This window comes from Nomascus leucogenys, chromosome 4 (genome assembly GCF_006542625.1).
Source record: "Nomascus leucogenys isolate Asia chromosome 4, Asia_NLE_v1, whole genome shotgun sequence".
Classification (NCBI taxonomy): domain Eukaryota; kingdom Metazoa; phylum Chordata; class Mammalia; order Primates; family Hylobatidae; genus Nomascus; species Nomascus leucogenys.
In genome coordinates this window covers 96,812,896-96,825,877 of record NC_044384.1, presented here as the reverse complement: position 1 = coordinate 96,825,877, position 12,982 = coordinate 96,812,896, and the positions used below count along the sequence as shown (strand labels likewise).

At 43.2% G+C, this 12,982-nt stretch overlaps 2 protein-coding genes across 6 annotated transcripts in view; one reads left to right on the top strand and one right to left on the bottom strand.

The window, feature by feature from the left end:
* The window catches only part of CACNA2D3 (calcium voltage-gated channel auxiliary subunit alpha2delta 3), a 962,218-nt gene that overhangs the window by 800,515 nt on the left and 148,721 nt on the right, over nt 1–12,982 (top strand). The window lies entirely within an intron of this gene.
* LRTM1 (leucine rich repeats and transmembrane domains 1) overlaps nt 1–12,982 on the bottom strand; it is a 55,925-nt gene that overhangs the window by 2,819 nt on the left and 40,124 nt on the right. Inside the window, exons 1-2 of one of the 2 annotated variants that reach the window (XM_003257204.4) lie at nt 6,803–6,980; nt 3,509–4,105 (exon numbers count right to left, since the gene is read on the bottom strand). In XM_003257204.4, the coding sequence (XP_003257252.1) occupies nt 3,509–4,105; nt 6,803–6,809 (604 nt within the window). In that variant the 5' untranslated portion in view covers nt 6,810–6,980. Of the gene's footprint in view, nt 1–3,508; nt 4,106–6,802; nt 6,981–12,982 lie in introns of those variants that run through there. The other variant, XM_012499249.2, reaches the window with a different exon arrangement.

Genomic DNA, 12,982 nt, shown 5'->3' with positions numbered 1-12,982 from the left:
ACAGCCTGAGGGTCCCACATCCTTGTAGATTAATGTAACTGACAATGCAAGAAGCTCCAGCTTGCCAAGCGCTCATTGTTCTCTATCTGATCACTAGTAGCTCTTCACCTCTGTCTTGGGAGAAACTAGATTCAAATCTTGAGTCTGAACATTACTTAGCTGTGCAGCCATGAAAAACTCCCTTGACCACATTGTGCCTCTGCTTGCTCATCTGGAAAGTGGGAGACGAGGATAATTAAAATTCACTTCCCAAGATTGCTCTGAGGACTCAGTTGGATAAAATATGTCAAGTATTTAGCATAATGCCTAGCTCAGAGTAAATGTTTAATGAAGTGAAGATGACTTGTTTACTAGTAAATAGAGATAAATAGTAATCATACAATCTGTGTGCATATTTCTGTGGAGGAGATATTATTATGTATTCACCAAAGCACATCTTTTTGCTCTTAGGCCAGCAGGAAGACTAAATTTTCCCACTTTTTGTGGTCTATCTGGGGCCATGTGATTGAATTCTGGACAATGGAACCAATTAATGCCACCTGCAGGCCATAAACCCCAGTGTAATCTGCCATGCATTTTGTTCCCACTTGGGGATGACCTTAGAAGCCACGTGATAAAGTTGGTGGCATCACAAGCTGGAGGGGGCTTATGTCCCTAAATGACTGCATGGAATGCAGACCCTGCCCCCATTTCCCTTTAACTCTGACATGAATGAGCAACAGATTTTATTGCATATATAACTAAAGTCTGGGCTAGTCTGTTATGTCACTTAGCCTGCCCTAATACCTGTAGTGTTTGCATTTGTTTTTTGTATCTTTTTTTAAAAGAAGATCTTGACTAATATCTGTTCCCTTATTTTGCCTGTATTCAATATATCTATAATCAGACTGTCTCCCGTGTTTGGATTTTTCCTAGTTATGTTGGGACATCCAGGTCTTATTACCCCAAATCAATTTCTGCCTTCCTCCGAAGAAAAGCTATGATCTGTACTCATGCAGCTCTGTTGTGACGGAGCGTTGAACTGCGTCACAGAATCTGAGGACCGAAATGGGCCGTAGGAACTCCCTGGATTAAACCTGTCAGTTTCCCTGTGGTGACACTGAGTGCTAGTGAAGTGTACTGATTTTCCCAAAGACCACCAGCAACTTTGTGGCACAGTAGGGCAGAATTCATCCCATCCCAGGTTGCTTCCAGTGCCCTAGTCCTGGGAACTTTTTTTTTTTTTAAATCAAGAAATGTTCTTTAATGAAAACTATCTTTCTGTTTTGGCTGGCCTGTGCTTACGATTTAATCCAGAATACAATAGTTCAAGCCACTTTATCTGTAGATGTAAACAATTTTATTTGCAACCTCTTATAAGAAAGATGTTGCCATAGTATGTGGCTCCTGTTGCTGGTTGGCTTGAATGCCTACTGGTTGTTGATTATGTAATTTGCTATTACATTGTTGAGAAGGATTTATTCAATATCGTACGTTTTGAACCCATGTTGTATTCATCCTAACCTCATTCCTGCTGAGAACCGCTACAACCATGCAGACACTGTTGACTCCCTAATTCATGTCTGTAGCTCCAACATCTTCCTGAGCTTCAGGCTTAAATATACAACCTCCAACTCAACCACTCCCCCTGGATATGTACAGGACATCTCAAACTTGACATGTCCCCAGGCCGAAGTCCTAATTGACCACCTCCGCAACACACTCACTCACTCCCGCCAGTCCCCTCTTTGCTCCTTGTCAGTTGAAGGCATCACCATTTACCTGGTTACCACTGCAGGACACATCAAAATAGACTTTCCCATAATTATGGTCTTCTCTTAGTCACCCACTCCAACCCATTAGCAATATCTGTCAGTTCAGTATTCCAAGTATCTCCCAGCATTGATCACGTCTCACCACCCTGGTTTGGGCCACCATCATCTTCGCTGGCTGACTGAAATCACCTTCTCCCTCATCTTCCTGATTCTTCTTCTGCAGCCTTTGGTCAGTTCTCCCAAGAGTCTACAGAGTGACCTTTTACCTTGTAATCAGATCCTATTGTTCCCTTGACTAAAACTCTTCAAGAGCTTTCCATCTCACTTAAAGTCCAAGCATCTTGGCCTTGTCTGCACAACGCTGCATGATCTGACCCCCAAGTATTCGTGTTGTCTTGTCTGTGTCCACTCACTCCCTTCCTCTGCACTAGCCACTGTCTTGTCCCTCTTTTTGTCCTGCAGCCAAGCCAAGTTTTCTCCCTCATGAAGCCCTTTGTGCTCACTGTTCCTTCCCCCAGTTATCTCATGGCTCATTCCTCCTCAGTCTTTGGGCTCTGCTCAGCCATGTCACCTCCTTGGAGACATCTTCCCATCCATCCTATCAAAAATGAGACCCCCATTCTATCACTCTCCCCTTCCCCTGCCTCATTGTTTCTTAGCACTAACTGCTATTCTAAACATGTATTTTTATTTATCATCTTATTTAACATCTGTTTCTACTACCAGAATGGAATCTCTATGATGGTTAGGTACTGCCGTCTTCTCAGTGCCTGGCATACAAAAGGCACTCAAATATAGGAATGCACGAATCATGCTGAGAGCTAGGAAGAGAGAAGCACTGTGAAGTGGAGGAAAGAATGTCAGGTCAAGACCCGAAAGCCGTGCATTCTGTTCTCACCTGGGCTTCTGCGCTGTGATCTTGGACAAGTCACTGAACCTCTCTGGGACTCTGTTGTCCATTGACAACAGGGGTTGGCAAACTTTTCTGTAAAGGGCCAGATAGACAATACAGCCCCTGTCACAACTACTCTGCTTTTATAGTGCAAAGCAACCACTCACTCATTATATAATGAATGGGCATGGCTGTGTTCCAATAAAACTTTATTTACAGAAACGGGAGATGGGCTGTGGCCCTGGGGCTGTAGTTTGCTAACCCTGGGTGGTTTCCAGAGCCCCTCATCTTTAATAGTCTGAGATCTCTTGCTTTGCTGTTGTCATCATGTTAAAGAAATTGTGAGTTACTTTAGAGAGAGGCCCTGTTGCACCCAATTTCAGTGACAGTGGTGTTTGCTAAAGCAGAAAGGACAATTTTAGAGAAGAATTACAGTTGTCGAATGGGTAGAAGCAGACAAAGAGAGAAAAATATCCCAGAGAGAGACAACCATACCCACAATTGGATCACACTTGATAATAAGAGGTTGGTGTTATTTGGGGTTGAGCAGTTATTCAGGTGGTGATTGAATGTCCTCCTTCTTAACAGCATACTCCCAGATAAGTAACTTCATGTTGTATTAATTAAACAAGTGAAAGTTATCTCCATGCAACATATTTGTAGATTAATTTAGATCCTGAATTTAAACACCTTCTAATGACTCACTTGACTGTTTTGCCATACCGTGAAATGGCACCGATGTGTAAAAGCCCAAATCCACCCCTTACACACTCCTCCACATTCTTTCTAACGCAGAGAACAGATGAGATTCATCCTAGGCTGGTAACACACAGATGGGGGGTTCCAAATAGACATGACTGACCTTTATAGACAAATTTCTCCAGCCAGAGTTTAAGACCGAGCAAGTGGCAATTGCATTTCCAGAGGTTGTCCTTGAGAAGTAAAAGCCTCACACTGGGCATGGATTCCAGGAGCGCTCGATCAAGCTGCTGAAGCTGGTTTTGTTGAACCACAAGTATAGTTAGGTTCTCCCAAGTCTCTCCCAGGGATGTGGGAAGGTGGCTTATGTTGTTTGATGACAAATCAAGCTCCCTCAGCTGAGGGAGGGAATGGAAAAGTCTGCTTTCCAGGGAAAGGAGTGAATTCTGGGTTAGATTTAAAACCTGCAAGTGCTGAAGCCCATGGAAAGCTCCAGGGACCAGATTTGAAAGAGAATTGTTGGACAAGTTTAAGGTCATGAGCCATGGCACTGACCTAAATGCAAAAGCAGGAAGATGGTGTATCTGATTATCTTGTAAATGCAGCGTTCGAGTCTGAGGAGGTAAATGGGAAGGGATTTTGGCCAGACCCTGCTGGCTGCAGTCTACAAAATTTGTAGATGACTGACAGCGACACTTATCTGGGCAGCTGTATACCACCTGGAGCAGGACAATCACACTGGAAAACAGGAGCAGTTCACCTACAACAAACAGAAAGAAATTGGGATAGGAACCAGTTTGTGAGGTGTGGTATCAGCACTTTTCCCCCTTTCAATTTACAGGTAATGTGCTTTCCAGCCAGGTGAAACCTTCTACAACCTGGAAGAAAGGTTCTGTCACTCACCATCTTTAGTAGAGCTGGGCTGAACAGAGTACATCCCCAGTGTCATTACCTTCTGCAATCTTTGTGCCAACTATTGTCAGAAGCCTTGAGAAAGATACTTTCTCAGTGTCTCCTGATTCAGAAGATGGAAGACTTAGTGATATCAAATAGAAGGGTGAAAAAAAATATTTGGGGGGTATATGCCCTTTGTAGGCCACAGCAGAATTATTTGGGGCCAGATGTGTAAAAGAGTGATAGAGGGTTTCAGATACTCACGTTTCTGTAAAGTATGCTGCAGAACAGTGCTGTCTAATACAACTTTCTGTGATGATAGAAGTGTCCTACATTTGCTGTCCAGTATGGGAGCCAATAGCCATGTGTGGCTACCGAGCTCTTGAGATGCAACTACTGCAACCAAGGAACTGAATTTTTATTTGTATTTCATTTTAACTATTTTAAACAACAGTAGCCACATGTGGCTAATGGTTACTGTATTGGATAGGGCAAATCTAAAGTACTGCTACATATTGATATCCATTTTTGCCATTGTAATTCCATGAACAAGGGTAGTGTCTGCTGCTTTTTTATTCAAGATTATAAAAATATAGAAAAGCATTAAGAATAGTATAATAAATACCCATTTTCTGTAATAGTTCTGCAAGTCTTTCATGGGTTATCATACTTCCTTGATTCTTTTTTCTTTTAACTCAAAAGAGCAATGCATTACTTATGCAGTTGAACTTAACTTTGATTCATGCCCAATTTTTATTTTCCAGCATAAGCCCTTTTCCTCACACCATTACTGATGTATCTCTCCAGACATTTTAAAAACAATCATTAGTAATGACAAAAATTGCGAATAACCATATAGCATGCATTTTGAGCCACCTACCATTCTAAGTGTTTATAAATATGTATATTAATTAATCTTCATAACCTTGTAAATATGGTTCCAATATTATCCCCATTTGAAAGACGAGGAAGCTAGGCACAGAAAAGCTGAATCGCTTGCCCAAGTTCACACAGAGTATTATAGTAGAGCTGTGATAAGGACCAAGGCTGTCTTCCTCCCTCCAGTGTCTGTCGGAGTTCTTATCTACTGTGCTCCACTTTTCCTCCCTCCAGAGTCTGAGTTCTTATCTACTGTGCTCCACTGCCTGTCAAATACACACACACACACACACACACACACACACACACAGTTTTACATAACACTTTTTAAAAATCCAAATAAATGTAATCATCAACATGTCTCATTCTGCAATTTGCTCCGTTCACTCAAAACTGATCTATCCACATGGATACGCGGAAAGCTAATTCATTCCTTTTAACTGTTGTAGCATATTCCATGGTGAGAGCATGCCACATTTAGTATTAATATTTACCCGCACTCTTATGAGGGGTAGTTGAACTGTTGCAGGTTTTTTCTTCATTCTAAATGATGCTGTAAAACAGCATCCTTGTTCAGACTGCCTTGGCTGTGCAGGAACTGGGAGAGGGTCTCTGGAATCCAGAGAAATCTTCTCACAGGGCTCAGAGAGGAGGTTAAGTTCACATTTTCTTAGATACTGCTCTGTCATTCACCAAAGTAGCTATAACACTCCCTTTTTTTTTTTTTTTTTGAGACTTGAATTTCAAAATATGGCAAACATCTGTCAAGGGCATTTTATTATAAAGCGGTAGAGGAATTCATAAGACCACACAATAATATTCAAAACTCAAAATAGTTATCTCCTCATAGTGGAAGCTCTTGAAAGGGGCTTTGTTTGTTTGTTTGCTTGCTTGCTTGCTTGCTTGCTTGCTTGCTTGCTTGTTTTGGGCCTTAACTAGGGAAATACACAGCGTGGCTGTCATGCACTTGAGCCTTTTCCCCTTTCTTCCTTAAATTCTCTACTGAGGCTAACAGTGCTCTAGGGCAATAGGGAAAATGTTTAGAGAGCCTTCTGAAAGAGAGTCTTCTCAGTTTAATTTAGTTCAAGGGATGCAGAACATCACAGTCCCCTTCCCCTTTCCAGAATATCAAAGAGCAAAACCACTGTTTTCCTTTCTATAATTTTGCAAATAATCTAAATGACTCCTTTCAAAGCCCAAACATCTTCCCCTTAGTAATGAACGGACACCCCTCACTTTTAGCCATGGGGCTCAAGCATTAATTAGTTGCAGGAAATTAAGTCTTAAACCAGAGAACGTGTTTGCTGCAGAATCCACTAATCTATTATTGAAAGGCTTGCCTCTCTGAGATTGTAGCCAATTTGTTCATTCTTTCTTTGGTTCCACTCTTCCCCCCAAAGGAATAATATATGAACTCCAACTCCAAGCACCATGTTTTCTATGAAATGGCCCGTGACATGCCAACTACATATTCATGTCATGACTGCATACATTTCTCCCCACCCTCTTCCTCTGCACCCAACATGCACAAACATAAATCCTCCCATGCAGAGACATTTTTCATGTCTGTCCAGTCTTTTAAGACAGACGACTTGAAAATAGATTTCCCGCAGATACCTTTGTGAGGGGATCCCGTCTTTCTCCCAGACAAGAACTTTTCCAACAGGAATTGATCAGGGCTCACCTTTCATGACTGAGTCTTCTTGGGCGTCCTTGCTGACCTCGTAGACCCTTTAATTAATGTGCAGAGCAACACACCAAGGGCATGGCAGACTCGGAGCCCAGCTTTACATTCAGTCTTTCTGAACCCTGCCCGTGCTTTTCCTCAATGCAGAAAACAGCTGTTGCTTTCAAAAGACCACTTATTTAAGCAGCCCTTCCCCTTGTCTCCATCTGGCTGGGATCAGTTTCCATAAGAGGATCTTGGGATCGTGCCCCTCTTCTTTCTTAAAATGTTGGCCTCCCCAGGATCATCCCTGCCTTTCCCATTCAGACGATGAGCCGCATAAAGAATGTTTGTCAAACCTTGGTGAACAGCTGTAGCATTCAAACATGACCCCAATGGCTCGGCCTTTTTGATTATTTAATCTGCTTGAAGTACAGGGCACCAAAATAAAACTGCCTTCTTAATCCAGCTGTGGCTTCTGAATTCTGTTGACTTATTAACCATGCCGGGTCACCCCTCATTGGGTTGGGGGATGCTGGACGGGACCCTCGACCTGGGGGTCGAGCAGCAGAGCCCGCAGAGTGTGTAATATGAGGACAAATTGGCCTGCTGGAGGCTGACACGGTTTGCACAGTGCACTTCTTTGGTCATCGAAGGCTTATTCAGCTAACATCTGTGGGGATTAGCTGTGTTGACAGGGTCTTGATGCCCTGAAATTCATAGCCATGGTTTCCTTTAGTGGACATCACAACCTTCCTTCTGGTGCCACAAATACTCAGCTGCTTGCTTGCTTGTTTGCCGCCCCCACACCCCGCCCACTCCCCAGCCCCCCAGTTGAATTGACCTTTTGGTTAGGGTGACTTTAGAAATACTTCTTAATCTTTCTTCGTTTCCCTGATGCTGAGGTCCTGGCCCTTCCCTCATTTTTCACATATAAAACAATAAAGCCGCCCCCTGTGAGCATCAGGCATCAGTCAACTGTGACTGTTCTCTAATTGAAGCTTCAGGGAACTTTCCCACCAGGGACTGGAACCGTTTCTTTAAATGTGCAAATCCCCTGCCATTTGCTGAGGTGGGATTTCAATGCCTGAAGCTGCCCTTCTAGGATAAAACAAAATGTTCTGCTGTGTGTTAACTGTGTGTACGCTTTTGTGGAGGCAGCATGAAGTGCAATCCTTGGCTCCAGGAAGTATAATTGAGCCATTGGGTTTGGGCTCTGGAATCAGGTGGGTCCAGATCGATATTTGGCTCCACCATCACCAGCTCTGTGTCTCCAGGCAAGTGACTTACCCACCCAGAGCCCCATCTCTGACATGGGGACAACAATAGCCCTTACTTTACCAGGCTGTGCCCAGGATTAAATATGGCAGTACACGTCATGGCCCAGAGTGTCTTCATAAGTGTTCACAATTTCCCGTGAGAAAGGCTTCCAGTACTTGTATGCTGCCAGCTTCTGAGGACAACCTGGACCGGTCAGCAGGAGGGATGTCCTGAGGGAGGTCCTGACAGAAGGCCGTGGAGCCTGGCCCCTCATGCCACTCTGCAGGTACAGAGGGAAGAGGCCCACTGTGAATGGAAGTTGAAAACATCAAGTTTTGATTATTTTCAACAACCTGTACTTTGTGGACTCTTTCATCCTTTGGCCAAGCCCCTTCTCACCCCACATAACCTAGTATATTCATCCTGCCTCTTCCAGAAAGCCCACTTTACCCAACCTGCCATCTTTTGTCCTTCTCTCCAACATTTTTTTGAGCATCACAGATACAATGGGCAAAACTCAGGTGATGAAGAGCCACTTAAATCTTAAGAACTCAATGATTTCTTTCCTCCTTCCTTCCAATCCCTCCTTCCTATGTATCTGTTTCAGGTGCACAGAATTTAATGATAATAATTTCCATCATTAATGGAAATACATACATAACCATCAATGGCCCCCATTAGCATTCAATCATTAATTCATCATAACACAACAAACACTTGTGAACTTAACACTCCCTCTAAGAACTAGAAAGTTACTAATAACTCATATCTACCTGTGTGCCTCTCTCTTTCCCTGGGGTCAGAAACATTTTTTTGTGAAGGCCAGATAGTAAACATTTTAGACCTTAAGAGCTATCAGTCTCCATTGCAATTATTGGACTCTGCTGTTATAGTTTGGAAACAGCCAAAGACAATACATAAATCAATGGGTATGCCTGCATTCCAATAAAACTTTATTTACAAAAACAGGTAGAGGCATAGATCGGCCCACAGGCTGTGATCTGCAAACTCTGGTTATCCCATCCTCTGGCCACTGCTGTCACTAGTCCACCACCCTACCTGTCACCCACCCTCAACTCCCACCACCCAGGCAAACATACCCACTCTCCTGTTGCCTCATCTATCAAATGAGGGGGTTGGGTAAGATGATCTTTAAGGCCTTCTTATGTCCAGAACCTTGTCATTCTGGTCAAAAAGCTAAATGGGATTGAAAGGCACTGTATTTACCAACTTTAAGGGGGCTTAGACAGACAGAGAATTTAAATACCTCTTTAGGTTATAGTGGAGATGTTTAGCTGTGTCTATAAGGTCCAACTGGGATCCAGATATCTTAGACTTGGGGGCCTGAAAATGATGAATCTATTGACAGCACAATTGGATGTTGGAGGTCAAGACCTTGGCAGAGAACCAAAGGCAGTCAAGGACACTTCTGGTTAAAAGCTAAATGAAGAAGCACACTTTCATGCTGCTTATTCCCTAAAGTTGTATGGTCCTGGGAAAATCCCAGGCTCTCTGAGCATCAGCATCCTATCTGTAGAATGTAGATAATACCTACCTCGCCAGAGGCAGGGAGGATCAAGTGATACTTAAGTGCCTAGCACATATCTGGTAGAGCAGCAGATCCAAAGTGGCATCTTGGCCAGGCATGGTGGCTCATGCCTGTAATCCCAATACTTTGGGAGGCTGAGCGGGGGGATCAATTGAGGACAGGAGTTTGAGACCAGCCTGGCCAACAAGGTGAAACCCCATCTCTACTAAAATACAAAAATTAACTGGGCGTGATGGCAGCCTCCTGTAATCTTAGCTACTCAGGAGGCTGAGGCAGGAGAATCGCTTGAATCCAGGAGGTAGAGGTTGCAGTGAGCCAAGATCGTGTCACTGCACTCCAGCCTGGGTGACAGAGTGAGACTCCTTCTCAAAACAAAACAAAAAACAAAGTGGTATCTTTTACTAGCAGCATGGATTTATAGACTTCAGAGAGTCTGAGCTGGCTGCTTCCACCTAAAACACGAATGCCCAGGAAACTCATAGAGAAGCCCCAGAGCTAATGGGTTCTTGGCAACATCTGCTTACTGCCCAAGGGGTTTTTTTGGTTCTGTTTTACTCATGCTGACCCCAGTTGGGGGTTAAAAGATGGACAATGCACACATGGCCTGGACTGCCCCCACCCTGGACTCTTGGATGTGGAGGCTGATTGATTTATTCCATCTGACCTCAGCCAAGAGAACAAAGGGAGGGTGTGTGATATGCATGCTAATGCTGGGCAGTGCCTTCTCTCTCTCCCTCTGTCGCTCCCTCCCTCCCTCCCGTGCTGAGCAGATCCAAGAGGTGGCAAGACAGCCATGCTTGCAAAAAGAGGAACCAAGGAGAGATGCTGAATGTCAGCTCAGGCCAGAGCCACTCCTTAAAGAGGAGAACTGCACTGTGAGGGGCTCCTGGCCCCAAGACCTACCAGGACCCCAGTTTCCCACATGGGAGCTAGCTGCAGATGCACCCTTAGAGTAAAATTGTGTTTATAATCACACTGAGATTTCCAGAATTTCCAAGCTTCTGAGACATATTCTTTTGCCCTTTTTAAGCCAGAATGTTTTCTAATATGTTAGTCTATTTAATTTCCCTGAAATGAAATTAAATTTAATTTCCCTGAAATGAAAAATCAATGATTATTAACCTTGAAATAAAATTGACAATGTCTTGAAATCCAGCATGTAATAGCTCTTTCTCCCAGGCAGTATTATACAGGTATTTAAAGAATAAAGGCCAGGCTCAGTGGTTCACGCTTGCAATCCTAGCACTTTGGGAGGCTAAGGTGGGTGGATCACTTGAGTCCAGGAATTCAAAGCCAACCCGGGCAACATGGTGAAACCCCATCTCTACCAAAAATACAAAAAATTAGCCGGGCGTGGTGGTGAGCACCTGTAGTCTGAGCTACTTGGGAGGCTGAGGTAGGAGGATCACCTGAGCCCAAGAGTGGGATGCAGTGAGCTGAGATCACGCCACTACACTGCAGCCTGGGCAACAGAGTGAGACCCTGTCTCAAAAAATAATAAGTAAAAAGAACAATTAGAACTAAATACACCCATCTGGGAGAATATTCATAATAAAATAGGAGGCAAAATAAAGGAATTTGAATAGGAAGCGTATTGTATAATCCCATTTATATTCAAAAAAGTGTTAGAGATGGAGGAATTAACCCTATAAATATGCATTGGTTTGTCTGAAAATGGAATAAGTGGGAGAGGTCAGTCACCAAACTGATAATGCTGATTACTTGGAGGGGAGACTAAAGAAAAAGACGGGAAAATGAACGTTTGCTGCTTATACTTCTGTATGTTCAACTCGCTACAACAAAAATTAAGAAGCAAGTAAAGGCACATTTCCTTTACTGGAATATTTGAGATGTCTTATCTTCTAGTGACTAGCTGAGTTATCTCTGTAAATATAGCATGCCTAGAGTTTGCCTCCTCTCTCACCAAGAGGATGAGCCCCAGCTGTAACATCTGTCTTTCTCTGCCAAGGGGTCTCTACGTGTGATAAGCCCTTATAACAAATATGAGCATTTCTCCCAATTGTAAGGTCTGCCTTGGTAAAGTCCTGGCCAAGTGCTCCTCTATCCCTGTCAACAGGCTCCCCATCCAAACCATGTGGTATGCTGATCTTATGCCAGGGAAGGCAGCCAGGCCTAGTGACAGCTGCAGCCAGGAATAGTGGGGAGTAGGCCCTTGGCACCACAAATCCATGCAGAAATTTCGTTTGGTTAGGAAGAAAGTTTGACATTGGAGGCATGTGGATAATAGTGAAAATAGTTTCCTAGGAATTGTGAATGACCAAATGGCACCCAGGTATACAGTTTATACAGAGCTATTTTAAAGTTTTAATATTGTCTTCCCTCCCTCCCTCCCTGCCTGCCTGCTTGCCTTCCTTCCTTCCTTCCTTCCTTCCTTCCTTCCTTCCTTCCTTCCTTCCTTCCTTCCTTCCTTCCTTCTTTCTTCTGTCCTTCCTCCCTTCTTTCTGGACCTCTGCCTTTGGATTTACTATTCTATAAGACATATAAAAATAAGAAACATAGAAAACTAGGAATATATTTTAAAATGACAGTCCCATCTATCATGTATTTAGTGCTTACAATGGGGGACATATTGCTAATAATTTGTATTAAAATTATGCTATTTTAACAAACAACACCCAAATCTCAGTGGTTTAACAGAATACCTCATTTATTTCTCTTATCACAGTCTAGTGCAAGTTGACAGGGGCCTGGGCTCCATGCTGTCATTCAGGGACCCAGGCTTCTTCCATCTTGTGGCTGTGACCTCTTCTTGGCTCTCAGAGCCCTCTCCATCAGTTGGAAAAGGTACTTACCACTTCTGCTCGCATTCTATTAGCCAGAATTAATCACATGACCATGTCTAACAGCAAGAGATGCTGGGAAATGTTGTCTAGCAGTGTGTCTTGGAAGAAGAGGAGGCATAGCTGTTGGAGATGATAGCAGTTTCTGCCTCCACATTTTATTGCGTTATCTAACTTTAAAGTGACAGCAACTCACTAGACATTAAGTTTCAAATGACCTATTTGTTTCCCATACTTTCTTCAAAACCCACATAATAGGTTTATTAAGTAAATGTTGAATGAATTAATTAAGATATTATTATTACTTTTTTTTTTATCATACTTCAAGTTTTAGGGTACATGTGCACAATGTGCAGGTTTGTTACCTATGTATACATGTGCCATGTTCGTGTGCTGTACCCATTAACTCGTCATTTAACATTAGGTATATTTCCTAATGCTATCCCTCCCCTCCGCCACCCAACAACAGGCCCCAGTGTGTGATGTTCCCCTTCCTGTGTCCATGTTGTTCTCATTGTTCAATTCCCACCTATGAGTGAGAACATGCGGTGTTTGTTTTTTTGTCCTTGCGATAGTTTGCTGAGAATG